The 13,988-nt window shown below is 44.0% G+C and overlaps 1 protein-coding gene across 1 annotated transcript; it reads right to left on the bottom strand.

Annotated features, from left to right (window-relative positions):
* Positions 1-6,394: 6,394 nt before the first annotated feature.
* On the bottom strand, positions 6,395-11,832 carry LOC132388280 (phospholipase A2, minor isoenzyme-like). The gene is made up of 4 exons (XM_059960615.1): positions 11,799-11,832; positions 11,543-11,702; positions 10,736-10,860; positions 6,395-6,510 (listed from the first exon to the last, which is right to left on the bottom strand). The coding sequence occupies exons 1-4, from the start codon at positions 11,830-11,832 to the stop codon at positions 6,395-6,397; spliced, it is 435 nt and encodes a 144-aa protein (XP_059816598.1).
* Positions 11,833-13,988: the final 2,156 nt, after the last annotated feature.

Below are 13,988 nucleotides of genomic sequence, written 5' to 3'. Positions count from 1 at the left end.
ATCTTACCACATCACATTTACTTTTCCTGTACAGACAGGCAGGCACTGCAAACCGAACATTACCCTTTGTACCGTCACTGGGTTACACTGAAGTCAACTGCGTCCCAGTACTGGCAAATATCATTACCCCCCATACCACCCCCACCCTCAGCAGGGCCACCTTCAGCCCCAGCTGCACCAGTCTGTGATCTGTCTATCGTGATCACTGCAGGACAGAAGGCATATCCTGATCACAGCTCACATCTCAGAAACCACCACTGGAGAGGCTCCAGCAATGTACCTTGTTCAGAACATGATGCAACAAATTCCCCAACAAAGACCACATCACAGACCCACTGGAACAGATTTCTGTCCTGAAAGGGACACCACACGGGAAAGGAATACACTGTCATGTTCTTCAACAACTCAAATCAACATCTCTGAGGATCTAATCTGGTCCCAACATATCGATGCAGTTATAAAGAAGGCAAGGCAGTGAGTCTTCAGGAGTTTGAAGAGATTTGGCAGGTCAACAAATACATAGAAACATAGAAAACCTACAGCAAAATACAGGCCCTTCGGCTCACAAAGCTGTGTCGAGCATGTCCTTACCTGAGAAATTACCTAGGGTTACCCATAGCCCTCTATTTTTCTGAGCTCCATATGCCTGTCCAAGAGACTCTTAAAAGACCCTATCGTATCTGTCTCCACCACTAAAAACTTTCCCCCAATATCTCCTCTGTACCTACTTCCAAACACCTTAAAACTGTGCCTTCTCGTGCTAGTCATTTCAGCCCTGGGAAAAAAATCTCTGACTATCCACACGATCAATGCCTCTCATCTTCTTATACACCTCTATCAGGCTATCTCTCATCCTCCGTCACTCCAATGAAAAAAGGCTGAGTTCACTCAACCTATTGTCATAAGGCATGCTCTCCAATCCAGGCAATCCATCCTTGTAAATCTCCTCTGCACTCTTTCTATGGTTTCTACATCCTTACTGTTCTGATGTGACCAAAACTGAGCACAGTACTCCAAATGGGGTATGACCAGAGTCCTATATAGCTGTAGCATTACATCTTGGCTTCTAAACTCAATACCACGATTGATGAAGGCCAATGCACCATATAATTTCTTAACCACAGAGTCAACCTGCATAGCGGCTTTGAGTGTCCTATGGACTTGGACCCCAGGATCCCTCTGATCCCTCACACTGCAAAGAGTCTTACCATTATTACTATATTCTGCAATCATATTTAACCTACAAAAATGAACCACTTCACATTTATCTGGGGTGAATCCATCTGCCACTTCTCAGCCCAGTTTCGCATCTTATCAATGTCCCGCTGTCACTATCCACAAGAGCCCCAACCTTTGTGTCATCAGCAAATTTACTAAACCATCTCTCCACTTCTTCATCCAGGTCTCTTATAAAAATCAGGAAGCATAGGGATCCCAGAACAGATCCCTAAGGCACAAAACTGGTCACTGACCTGCGTGCAGAATATGAGCCGTCTACAACCACTCTTTGCCTTCCATGGGCAAGCCAGTTCTGGATCCACAAAGTAATGTCCCCTTGGATCCCATACCTCCTTTCTCAATAAGCCTTGCATGGGGTACCTTATCAAATGCCTTGCTGAAATCCATATACACTACATCTACTGCTCTTCCTTCATCCTCAAAAAATTCAATCAGGCTCGTAAGGCACATCTTGCCTTTCACAAAGCCATGATGACTATTCCTAATCATATTATGCCTCTCCAAATGTTCATAAATCCTGCCTCATAGGATCTTCTCCATCAAATTACCAACCACTGAAGTAAGACTCAATGTTCTATAATTTCCTGGGCTATCTCTACTCCCTTTCTTGAATAATGGAACAACATCCACAACCCTCCAATCCTCCGGAACCTCTCCCTTACAATGATGCAAAGGTCATTGACAGAGGCTCAGCAATCTCCTCTCTCACCTCCCACAGTAGCCTGGGGTACATCTCGTCTGGTCCCAGTGTCTTATTCAACTTGATACTTTCCAAAATCTCCGGCACATACTCCTTCTTAATATCTACATGCTCAAGCTTTTCAGTCCACTGTAAGTCATCCCTACAATCGCCAACATCCTTTTCCGCAGTGAATACTGAAGCAAAGCATTCATTAAGTACCTCTGCTATCTCCTCCAGTTCCATACAGACTTTTTCACTGTCGCACTTGATCGGTCCTGATCTCTCATGTCTTATCCTCTTGCTCTTCACAGATTTGTAGAATGCCTTGGGGTTTTCCTTAATCCTGTCCAACAAGGCCTTCTCATGGCCTCTTCTGGCTCTCCTAATTCCATTCCTAAATTGCTTCCTGCTAGACTTATAATCTTCCAGATCTCTATCATTACCTAGTTTTTTGAACCTTTCGCAAGCTCTTCTTTTCTTCTTGACTAGATTTACAACAGCCTTTGTACACCATGGTTCCTGTATCCTACCATCATTCCCCTGTCACATTGGAATGTACCTAGGCAGAACTCCACGCAAATATTCCCTGAACATTTGCCACATTCTTCTGTACATTTTCCTGAGAACATCTGTTCCAATTTATGCTTCCAAGCTCCTGCCTGAAAGCTGCATATTTCCCCTTACTCAAATTAAATGCTTTCCTAACTTGTCTGTCCTATCCCTCTCCAATGCTATGGTAAAGGAGATAGAATTGTGATCACTATCTCCAAAATGCTCTTACACTGAGAGATCTGACACCTGACCAGGTTCATTTCCTAATACCAGATCAAGTATAGTCTCTCCTCTTGTAGGTTTATCTACATGTTGTCTCAAGAAACATTCCTGAGCACACCTAACAAACTCCACTCCATCTAAACCACTCATTCTATGGACATGACAATCGATATTTGGGAAATTAAAATCTCCCACCATGACAACCCTGCTGTTATTACACCTTTCCAGAATCTGTCTCCCTATCTGCTCCTTGTTGTCCCTATTACTATTGGGTGGTCTATAAAAAAACACCCAGTAGAGTTATTGACCCCTTCCTGTTCCTAACTTCCACCCACAGAGACTTGTAGACAATCCCGCCATGCCTTCCTCCTTTTCTGCAGCCAGGACACTATCTCTGATCATCAATGCCACACCCCCACCTCTTTTGCCTCCCTCCCTGTCCCCTGCCCTTTCTCAAACATCTAAAGCCTGGCACTTGAAGTAACCATTCCTGCACCTGAATCATCCAAGTCTCTGTAATGGACAGCACATCATAGCTCCAAGTACTGATCCGTACGCTAAGATCATCTGCTTTGTTCATAATACTCTTTGCATTAAAATAGACACATCTCAAATTATCAGTCTGAGTGCGTCCCTTCTCTATCACCTGCCTATCCTCCCTCTCGCACTGTCTCCAAGCTTTCTCTATTTGTGAGCCAACCGCGTCTTTCTCTGTCTCTTCAGTTTGGTTCCCACCCCCAGCAATCCTAGTTTAAACTCCACCCCCCCCGAAAGCATTAGCAAACCTCCCTGACAGGATATTGGTCTACCTGGGATTCAAGTGCAACCCGTCCTTTTTGTACAAGTCACACCTGGCCCAAAAGAAGTCCCAATGATCCAGAAATCTGAATCCCTGCCCTCTGCACCAATCCCTCAGCCACACATTTATCCTCCACCTCACTCTATTCCTATACTCACTGTCACGTGGCACGGGCTGTCATCCCGAGATTACTACCTTTGCGGTCCTGCTTCTCAACTTCCTTCCTAACTCCCTGTAGTCTGCTCTCAGGATCTCCTCCCTTTTCCTGCCTATGTCATAGGTACCAATATGTACCATGGTCTCTGGCTGTTCTCCCTTGCACATAAGGATATCATGGATGCGATCAGAAACATCCCAGACCCTGCCACCTGGGAGGCAAACTACCATCTGTGCTTCTTTCATGTGTTCACAGAATCACCTGTCTGACCCCCTAACTGTAGAGAACCCTATCACCGCAGCCATCTTCTTCCTTTCCCTACCCTTCTGAGCCATAGGGCCAGACTCTGTGCCAGAGGCGTGACCACTGCTACTTCCCCCAGGTCGGCCGTTCCCCCCCAACAGTACTCAAACAGGAGCACTTATTGTTCAGGGGGACAGCCACAGGGGTGCTCTCTAGCCTCGGACTCCTGCCCTTCCCTGTCCTGACTGTTACCCACTTGTCTGTCTCCACTGTGACCACCTGCCTATAACTCCTTTCTATCACTCCTCACTCTCCCCGATCAGACGAAGGTCATCGAGCTGCATCTCCAGTTCCCTAACCTGGTCCCTAAGGAGCTGCAGCTCGACACACCTGACGCAGATGTGGCCACCCGGGAAGCTGGGAGTCTCCCTGACTTCCCACATCTGACACCGAGCACAGAACACCAGACTCACACACATACATTCTGTCTCTATTCTACACAGGCAGCCTAACTCACTTTAACTCCTTATCGCCAAAGCCCAGTTGAGTCAAAGCCTTCCTACTCTGTCCCCCTGTACTCTGTAATCCGCTGTCTCCTTTTAAACTCTTCTCCCTATTCTCACTGGCTGACGACCACACGCGTGCACAGTCGTGCCCCGATCAAACAGCTGAAGAAATAACCCTTGAATGCTTGCTGTCTATTTTCTATCTTTTCTCTCATCTTTCTATCTGCATCTCTCTCCCACACCCTTTCCTTCCCTTCTTTCTTTTTCTCTTCATTTCTCTCTCTTTCTCTCTTCATATCTCTCTCATTCTCCCTCTTTCTCTCCCTCTCCCTCTCTCTCTTTCTCTCTCTCTCTCTCCCTTTCCCTCTCTCTATTTGCAACTCCATCGATTGCACAGCAATCAGAAGCTACAACAGGAGTGAATCCTTGCACATGCTCTCGAAGTCACCTACTTCGGTGAAAATACCAGGTGACAGGCATCAGAAGCTTCAGGACCAGAATCAGGTTTAATATCACTGGCCTATGTGGTGAAATTTGATCACTTTGCAATGCAATACATGATAATTGATTAGTGGGGATTTGGGAATGGTGCGCTGACTTCAAAACAGGGCACCCTGCCTGGAATTTGGAAAGATGTCGATGTTTGACCTACTCCAGTGGGACAGACACCAGACTCATTGTGTTAAACAGCCTGACCACCTCCGACTGTCCCTGTTGGCTGAGGGACCTCTAAGGTCCCGTTTAACACTTTCCCCTCCTGTCTTAATTCTGTGCCCGCTAGTTTGAGAGAAGGCAGCGTCCATCATTAAGGATCCCCACCACCCAGGAGATGCCCTATTCGCACTGTTACTGTCGGGAAGGAGGTACAGAAGCCTGAAGGCACTCACTCAGCGATTCAGGAACAACTTCTTCCCCTCTGCCATCTGATTTCTAAATGGACATTGAACCCATGAAAACTACCTCTCTACTTTGTTATTTCTGTTATTTGTACTACTTATTTTACCTTAACTATTTAACAGACATACAGATACCAAACGTAATTCAGGTTAATTCTCTATATTTATTGATCATGTATGGCATTGTACAACCCCATTAATGTGATCACTGCTTTCTTACTTCTGATTCAGTGTTAGAAATTCATTTGATACTCTACTTGTTGATAAGCGCATGGGTGGTATTGGAATAGGTGAAGGTTTTGTCTGCGTTGTGCCCGTGGGATGGAAACACTCCAAGAGAAGTCCCAGCCTGTGCTTCCCATCCTTTGACTGGTTTTCCTCGTTGTGGTTCATGTGGTGTGATACAAGAGTGAGATGCCAGGCACGTTTCAATGCTCTCAAATCAGGTTTAATTGATTATATAAGATATATGCCCACCACCTGAATATTATGAGTGCCACCAGCAATGTCATTGCAAACAATCTCCGAGTATAATCACAACTGGCTTTCAAAGTGCAGCTTCTAATCATTATTGTGTTTAGACGCCCTGTAAGGAACCAACTAAGCATCTGATATGGGCCATCCCAAGGTTTGCATCACTTTGATGTGAACAGATTTTTCCTCAGGTTCCACAGCAGAGGTTTAAGGAAAGCCTGGCTTGAGGGAATGATTATCATCTCAATTCAATTTATTCATCGTTGATCAATGGGATTCCCAGGTGCTGCAGCATTCATGCTTTAGTGAAAATACGGGCAAAGTGGACATGATACATTCAGATTTTGGTTTATAAAGTAATGGGAAGAGTCTTTGAAACCAGGATGTGCTTTCATTGGGAGAAAGATTAAAGTGATGAAGATCTTTATCTTTCTGAGTGGCACAAATAATGTAAGACAGGATAAGGAGTGTTGGATTTAAATCAGATTATTGATTATAGTAACATCGTTAATATGGAGATCAAAGATGTTTGAGCTCCTGGAAATAAAATAGATGATACAATTTGGAAGGAAAGTATTTGTTAGAGAAGGTCAAGGAAAATCATAACCACATGGTCAGATCGACCTATTTGCAGCAAGATTGACTGATGCCTTTATTCTTTAGGTTGTATTTTGCTTTCGAGAAGCAGATGGCCGCCTGTTGATCACATTCACAGATAAACTTCCCGCAGTGACTATTACCTGAAAGGAAGCATATTTGAAATAATCCATTATGTTAAAGATATTTGCCTTGGATTATGAAAGATTGAAAGATATTTTTATATTTTAATATATTTTGATATTTCAGCTTCCATTTATATAGTATGCGCAACTTTCTGATATTTATATTAATGTTCTGGAAATTGCTTAAAATACTAATTGTAATTTGGGTTTTTAATTTGATTGCGATGACCTCATCATTTCTAGAGTCGATGGATCCTATTAAGCCGATGTCAGACATGCATCAGAATGCAGTGACGTTAACACAAATTGCAAAAGTGATGTTCCACCGCGGTCCTGAGGGAAAAGTGACTCCATCTCTCAGTCCTGAGATGTTAAAGTGAGCATATTTTAACCTCTCAGGTGAGGAGATTGTATGAGACAAAAGAGCTTGCAAGAATCCTATTTAATGTGATCAGAATTGTCCCGCAAATATCAGCTTAGAGATTTTATCTGGTCATGATTCCATTGGGAACTTGCTGCGAACAAACTGGTCACAGCATTTCCATTGCATTCTGTAAAATGCTGAGGTAAAGTGAAGCAAAAATATTCTGCCTTTTGTTCATCTGAATCTACTTTTTATGGGTTGAATTTCAAAACCACTGCAGGGATGACAGGGCAGATATGGAGAGGGTGTTTCCTGTACTGATGGGAAATAGAACCAGGGGTCACTGGCTCAGATTAAGGGTAGGCCACTTAGGGTTCAAACTGAGGGAAGGTCCCATGTCAAGAGGCTGTGGATGCCATAAATTCACTCAGAACTGAAGCAGATTGAATTTGGGAAACTGGGGAAATCTGGGAATATTGAAATAAGTCTGGAAAAAGTGTTGAGCAAGAAGATAAACCTATATCTTGATAAGTAGAGGAGCAAGCTTTCAGAGCCAAATATTTACTCAATCTACTATTTCACATGTTTTTTTGATGGTATCAGTGCTATCATATGGTACTTACTCATCAATAGTGCTCAGTTCATAATTTGCTCTCTGCACATGATCCAGCAATATCTGGGTCCTGACCACTAGCTGGTGAGTAACATTGATAACACACAGGTGTCAGACAATAACCACCTTCAAATAAGGAGCATAATTCAGCCATCTTCCACGTGCATAGGGTCATAAACATTTTGCAGCATAGAGCCAGGCTTTTCGACCCAGCTCATCCATGCTGTCTTTCTATGCTAACCCTTCTGCCTGCGCTTGACCAAATCCCTCTAAAGCTTTTCTTTCCAGGAAGCCTTCAAACTATCTTTGTAATATTGTAATTGTACCCATCTCCTTTGCACCTTCTACATACCCAGCAGCCTCTGTGCGAACAAGTTGTTGCTTTGAAATCTTTTTCTACTCCCACGTTAAACCTAGACCTCTAGTCTTGGACTTTCCTACCTTGGAAAATGGTTGCGATTGTTTATTTTATCTATGCCTCTCATAACTTTATAAACCTCTGTAAGGAAACTCCTCAATCTGCTTAAAGCAGCTTAAAACTGTGCCCTCTCATGCTAGCCATTTCAGCCCTGGCAAAAAGCCTCTGATTATCCACACGATCAATGCCTCTCATCATCTTATACACCTCTATCAGATCACCTCTAATCCTCCGTCTCTCCAAGGAGAAAAGGCCGAGTTCACTCAACCTATTCTCATAAGGCATGCTCCCCAATCCAGGCAACATTCCTGTAAATCTCCTCTGTACCCTTTCTATCAGTTCCACATCCTTCCTGTAGTGAGGCGATCAGAACTGAGCACAGTACTCCAAGTGGGGTATATATAACTGCAACATTACCTCTCGGCTCCTAACCTCAATCCCACGATTGATGAAGGCCAATCCACCATATGCTTTCTTAACCACATGTACAATGTCCTGTGTATGTTACTCAAAATGGGTTTTTTGGTTTGTTAAGAGTAGGAATGCTTCTTTGATAAGTGTTTCTCTCGCAGTTGTTTTGCTTTATACTTGTTGATATGGTAATTGTATTCATTTGTTAACCAATGGGGAATGTTATTTTGTCTTGTGAGGCTGGGAACTTGGGGGAGGGGTTTCTCGCGGGCTTTTGGGGAGTGCGCGGGAGGAAGACGTCGAGGAAGGTGGATGTGCGCTGCACTGCTCGGAAGACAACCGGGCGTGGTCCTAGGTGAGAGGACGTGGAGGTCGGAGGCAAGCGACGAGGGGTCGAATGGTTCGATGGTTGAGCTCCAACGATGTGCACTAAACTGACTGAACGCTGATAAGTTGGCGCCTTTTTGTTTTTTTCCCTTGCATATATATTGTATTGCCTAATACTCTTTTTATTTTAGTAAACTCTTTAAAGTGTTTTTCATAACGGTATTTGTTGTGGGTTTGATACTGTGGGCTGGCGCGAGGCATAAACTCGACTCTCACAGCACCTGCGTGTAGGGGAGGTGGGATTGTTGTGTGGCTGGATCTCCTTTTCCCCTGCCTAGACATATACCAGCCTGTTGGGTAAGTGTTACACACAGAAGGCAAGACAGCAGCTATATTTCATTTGGAGTTTGAGGAAATTCGGTTTTTCAACTAAAACACTCAAAAATTTCTCCAAGTGCACTGTGGAGAGTGTTCTGAATGGCTGTATCACTGCCTGGTATGCGGGAGATGGCTACGGCACAAGATCGAATTAAGTTGCAGAAACTTGTAAAATTAGCCAGTTCCATCATGTGTACCAGCCTCTGTAGTATCCAAGACATCTTCAAACACGATGCCTTCGGGAGGCGGCGTCCATTATTAAGGACCCGCATCACCCAGGACATGCCCTCTTCTCATTGTTACCATCAGGGAGGAGGTACAGGAGCCTGAAGACAGACACTCAGTGATTCAGCAACAGCTTCTTCCCCTCTGCCATATGATTTCTGAATGGACATTGAACTCATGAACACTCTCTCACTACTTCTTTATTTCTGTCATTTTAAACTACTTGTTTGAACTTGATTATTTAATAGACATGTATACAAAAGAAAAAGCACCTTGTGCTTTCCTGGCATATATGATGAATAAACTCTTCCTGGGCTTCCAGCTGGGTACCGGTATTGATTATCACTGATGTTTTGATGACATCAGTTATAATTGATAGCTGTACCTGGCTGGAAGCCCAGGAAGAGTTTATTAGACATAAATACTTAATGTTACTCAGTTTTTTCTCTATATTTATTTATCATGTATTGCATTGTACTGCTGCCGTAAAGTTAATTAATTTCACAACGTATGTTGATGATATCAAATCTGATTCAGATTCAGATTCTAATTATTTTATTAGAACTCACTCACCTTGTGTCTCAGGTGTCTCGTTTGGGATCATGAGCATTGATCAGCTCTCCTTGCTTTTATCATTTTTATTCAGTTTGGGTAACTGAATGAGCACAGGATTTTCTATGTCTTTCATTGTAGTTGTTGACTTGGGGGTTATTGCTTTGCCTGGACACTGGGTCTGTTCTGAATTCCTATCTGCTCCAGAGTGTATGTCAGGGGAACTGGCCAACCCCTCTTTGCTCAGTCATTGTGGTTCCTTGTCTGGTGAAACTCTGACCAAGTTTTTCTGTGTGTCTGAGTGATTTCTGTTTGTCAGGATTCTGCACAGTTTACCTGAGTTCTTGTTAGTTTTCTTGGTTACTTTGTCTTAAATCTATTGTTTTGTTTGAATTGCCACAGTCTCTGTGATTCCTGCACTGGAGTTCACCAGTGACCCTCACATATAATTGACCAAGATGCATTAACCAGTGATTACAAGAACAGGTCACAAGTTAAGCATCACATTAGAAATGATTGATATCTTACTGCCTGAATCCTTTCCACCATCAGCCAGGAGAGGGATATTCCCCAGTCCCTGGATGAGTGCAGCTCCCAAACACAGAGGGAGCTCGACAAAGTGACAAAGGAATTGATTTCATTGCAACTCTGTCTGTATAGATGGAATATAGATGGATAGGTCCTAGAGGGACAGAGATAAGTTCACATACAGGTCTCTGCAACTCTCACACCATCCAGACATGGAACATAATCCGTTCCTCCATCATCACTGGGCCTGAATGCTGGAGCTTCACCACAAGAGCATTGTGGGAGAACCGTCACCAGGGCGACTCCAGTGGTTCAAGATGGCAGCTCACCAGCACCTTCACAAAGGCAATGAGGGATGGACAAAAGATTGTGTCCATGGAACCGAGGATAAAAGTAAGGCAATGAGGCACTCTCTGATCATCCTCACTTTTGCATTCGATTTTCCTGTTTGTGCAACTGTACTTGAAATATATTATTTTGGGTGAGCTGAGAAATGTATACTTCTCTTTTTCCTTGGCATCACCATAACAGTTGTCGTGTGTCTGGCAGCACCTGTAAAATCACAGATCACACTTAATTAAAAACTCATGGACTAGAATTAACACAACACTGTTACAGCAGCCTCCAGTGTCACACACTTCCCATGTAGCGCTAAGAGTCAGCGGGTGACCTGAGCTGAGCCAAACTGAGCAGGCTCATATCGACCCAGGGAGCTGGGTAGGGGCTTCACTGTGGGACGTGGAATCAGGATTTGTGGGGACTCAGGCAGGAATGTGGAAAAGAATTCCTCCAAGTGACGTGACCACAATAGACCTGAGAAGGTGACCAATGTTTATTTTTTTCCCTTGTTCTATGGATCGTGTGTTCTCACCACCCAACAATAAGCAACAGATTGATCGACCAGCTGGTTCCCCTCTCTCCTTCCCTTCCTCACTCTCTCGGTAAGGTAGCCACTGTGTCATGGTTCTCTCTTGTGCTGCCATGATCGAACCCCCTGTTGAATCCTCCAGAAGGACAGAATCCTCCCTGGGAGCAGCTGCCCTGTCCTTGGTGTGTTCCACTACACAGTCCTGACCTCCTGTACAGACTAACACCAAACACTACCCTCTCTACCGTCACTGGGACTTCAGTGAAGATGCAATCCTGCTGCCTCTGACAATCAATGAGAACAGTTCTTTGTCCCTGGACTCCAGTGGATGGTAACTGGCTCTGTGGAGACCTTCTGTCCACCTACCGGTCAAGCTCATCAACTGGTGTCCCAGATCCACCACGTCCACAGTAACAGCCGTAGTTGTTGATCTGCAGTAGTGGGCTGACACCTGGCATGGCACATTTAATCATATTACTGAACCGATAAATGTTCCTGGACTCAATGGAAGTGCTCCCAGCACCAGCTACATCAGGAGGGAGAGGAACAGACAGACACAAACAGGTTAGAACATAAAGCAACCAACACGAGAACAAGGCTCACTCGAGGAGAGACTCCTTACCTGAGAGCAGAAGGAGGACAAACAACCCCAGCATTGTCGTTTGCTCTTCCCCGTCCTGGAAATCACACTTGTGAGTTCAATCCCTGGATTATTTATTGGGAGCTGATAACATGGAGAATATAGAGACAAACTCCCCTGTTGATACAGCTGGTCTCTATTTGACTGGGTTGGAGAGACAACTAATCCTGACAGCTTCCGGCTCTTCCCAGTGGGAGCAGGTGTGTGTGGTGTGTGTGTGTGTGTGTGTGTGTGTGTGTGTGTGTGTGTGTGTGTGTGTGTGTGTGTGTGTGTGTGTGTGTGTGTGTGTGTGTGTGTGTGTGTGTGTGTGTGTGTGTGTGTGTGTGTGTGTGTGTGTGTGTGTGTGTGTGTGTGAATTTATGTGTGAGATTGTGTTCTATTATGAGTGAGTGTAACTAACCCAAATGTGGTTCATGATGGGTCTCACTGATTGAGACATAGACACTAAACAGAGACCATGACAGTGGGCGGTGGGCTGGAATTGTCACGGCATGGATTCTCGATAATCGGTATCACAATATGGGGAAGATGAGGTGACCACCTCTGAAAATGAGACGAGTCACTGTGGGACTTGCCCTACGAGTTCCATGAGGAGGTTTCAGGACCAGAGATTGGAAAATGGTAAGACTGAAGACCACTGGAGTTTTGTCTGATTTGGGGTGTCCGGATGAGTCTGCAGGACTAATAACCTCCAACATTCCTACAAATTTCAGACATTAAGATATGTGTCTGCGCCTCAGCCATTATACAATCTTCTTTTTCTTTGATGTGTTAGTTTCAATTCACTGAAAAATTCAGCTTCTAACAGTCTTCCATCATGTCAAATGATTCCTGGTGTAAAGCACCTGCATGACTTTTTGACATTTTCCCCCCATCAAAAGGACACAATTTTTTATTAGTTAGTTATCCATACTAATCAATTCAGAGGAATTGATATGAATTCAAATCCAGTCACGTGCAGCTCCATACAAACAGTTCCCCATACATACTGGATATTAATAAAATGCAAATCCCTCATTCTGCTGAAGAAGGTCTATAAACTCATTCCATGCAAATGCACACACCTGCTGAGCTTTATCTCACCAAACATAAGTGAGTGGTTCTGACCAATAACAACCGGAATTTGTACTAAAACAACACAAGTTGAAGTATTGGGCTTTTGGCTGACTGGTGAGAAAATGTTGATTTACAGTGGGATGAATGAGGGGGAAGGTGGGAGTTGTCGTGGTGTCGGGTTGGTGTTTGAGGTATTGGGTGCAACAGGTGATAAGCTTTATATCCTGCTTCACCCCAACTCCTGAGCACAATGTGAATCTCGACCAAATGGGTCAAACTTGTAAGAGGAATATTGTCACAGAATGGCAGCTGTAGTGATGACGGAGCCTCATTTTCTGTCCCTTAAAGTTTAAGCAACTTTCAGGTGCAAAAGGGAAGAGTCACGGAGGGATGGAGAGGGGGGTGGTGCTCTTCCTGGGGATTGGTGACTATGGTGGTGTCCCCAGTGAATAAAGGAATCTCTCCCACCCTACTTCCTCCAGTTCCACTTTCCAGAGAATGTTTGGGGACTGAATCAACAGAAGCTCCTGCACTGAAATGCAAAGTGCATCTATTTCTGCACACTCTCTACAGATACTGAACACACTTTGCCCCTTCCAACTTTATTGCAACAGCAGGGGAGGATTTTACAGTGGTGTTGCTGTGCAGACCCACAGGGACATAAAGAGACCCTTGGGGCACCATTCTTCACATTAGTCTGACATAGTTCTGAGCGATCTTATCTGTGACCACCCATACTCTGTATGCTAGGACACAGTCACAGACAGTACCATGTATGGAAATAACGTGATGATATTGGGTGTACCCATTTTATTGTCATAAACTTAAGCCAAGACCTTAAGCCTTACTCTTATAGGTAGCTATTAGCCAACTCACTTTAGAGAGATTACACTGTACCAACCTATAAGTCAAAGGCTAATTTACTTAACTGTTTTGGTGTCTCATCTGGATGGGTTTAGATGTCAATAGTCATTATTTTGATTGTGGGACCGTCCCTCACGATCAAGGAGAAGGTACATCCAGCTAACAAAGCAGATTAAACATAATTATTCTATACTTAAAGAGCACATTTATTCTCTGGAGTAATTCTAACAGAGATTATAATTCTACAGAAGA

The sequence above is a fragment of the Hypanus sabinus genome, unplaced genomic scaffold (assembly GCF_030144855.1).
Source record: "Hypanus sabinus isolate sHypSab1 unplaced genomic scaffold, sHypSab1.hap1 scaffold_2926, whole genome shotgun sequence".
Classification (NCBI taxonomy): Eukaryota; Metazoa; Chordata; class Chondrichthyes; order Myliobatiformes; family Dasyatidae; genus Hypanus; species Hypanus sabinus.
Note: the sequence above shows the minus strand (reverse complement) of the source record. Positions and strands in the feature narration are given on the sequence as shown.

Excerpts from the sequence above, each read along its gene's own strand:
- LOC132388280 (XM_059960615.1), bottom strand. The coding sequence starts at position 11,832 with ATGCTGGGGTTGTTTGTCCTCCTTCTGCTCTCAG. Across the intron at positions 11,703-11,798 it reads TGTCCTCCTTCTGCTCTCAG|CTGGTGCTGGGAGCACTTCC; the intron begins GTAAGGAGTCTC and ends CTCCTGATGTAG. Across the intron at positions 6,511-10,735 it reads CAGGAAAATCGAATGCAAAA|GTAATAGTCACTGCGGGAAG; the intron begins GTGAGGATGATC and ends GCTTCCTTTCAG.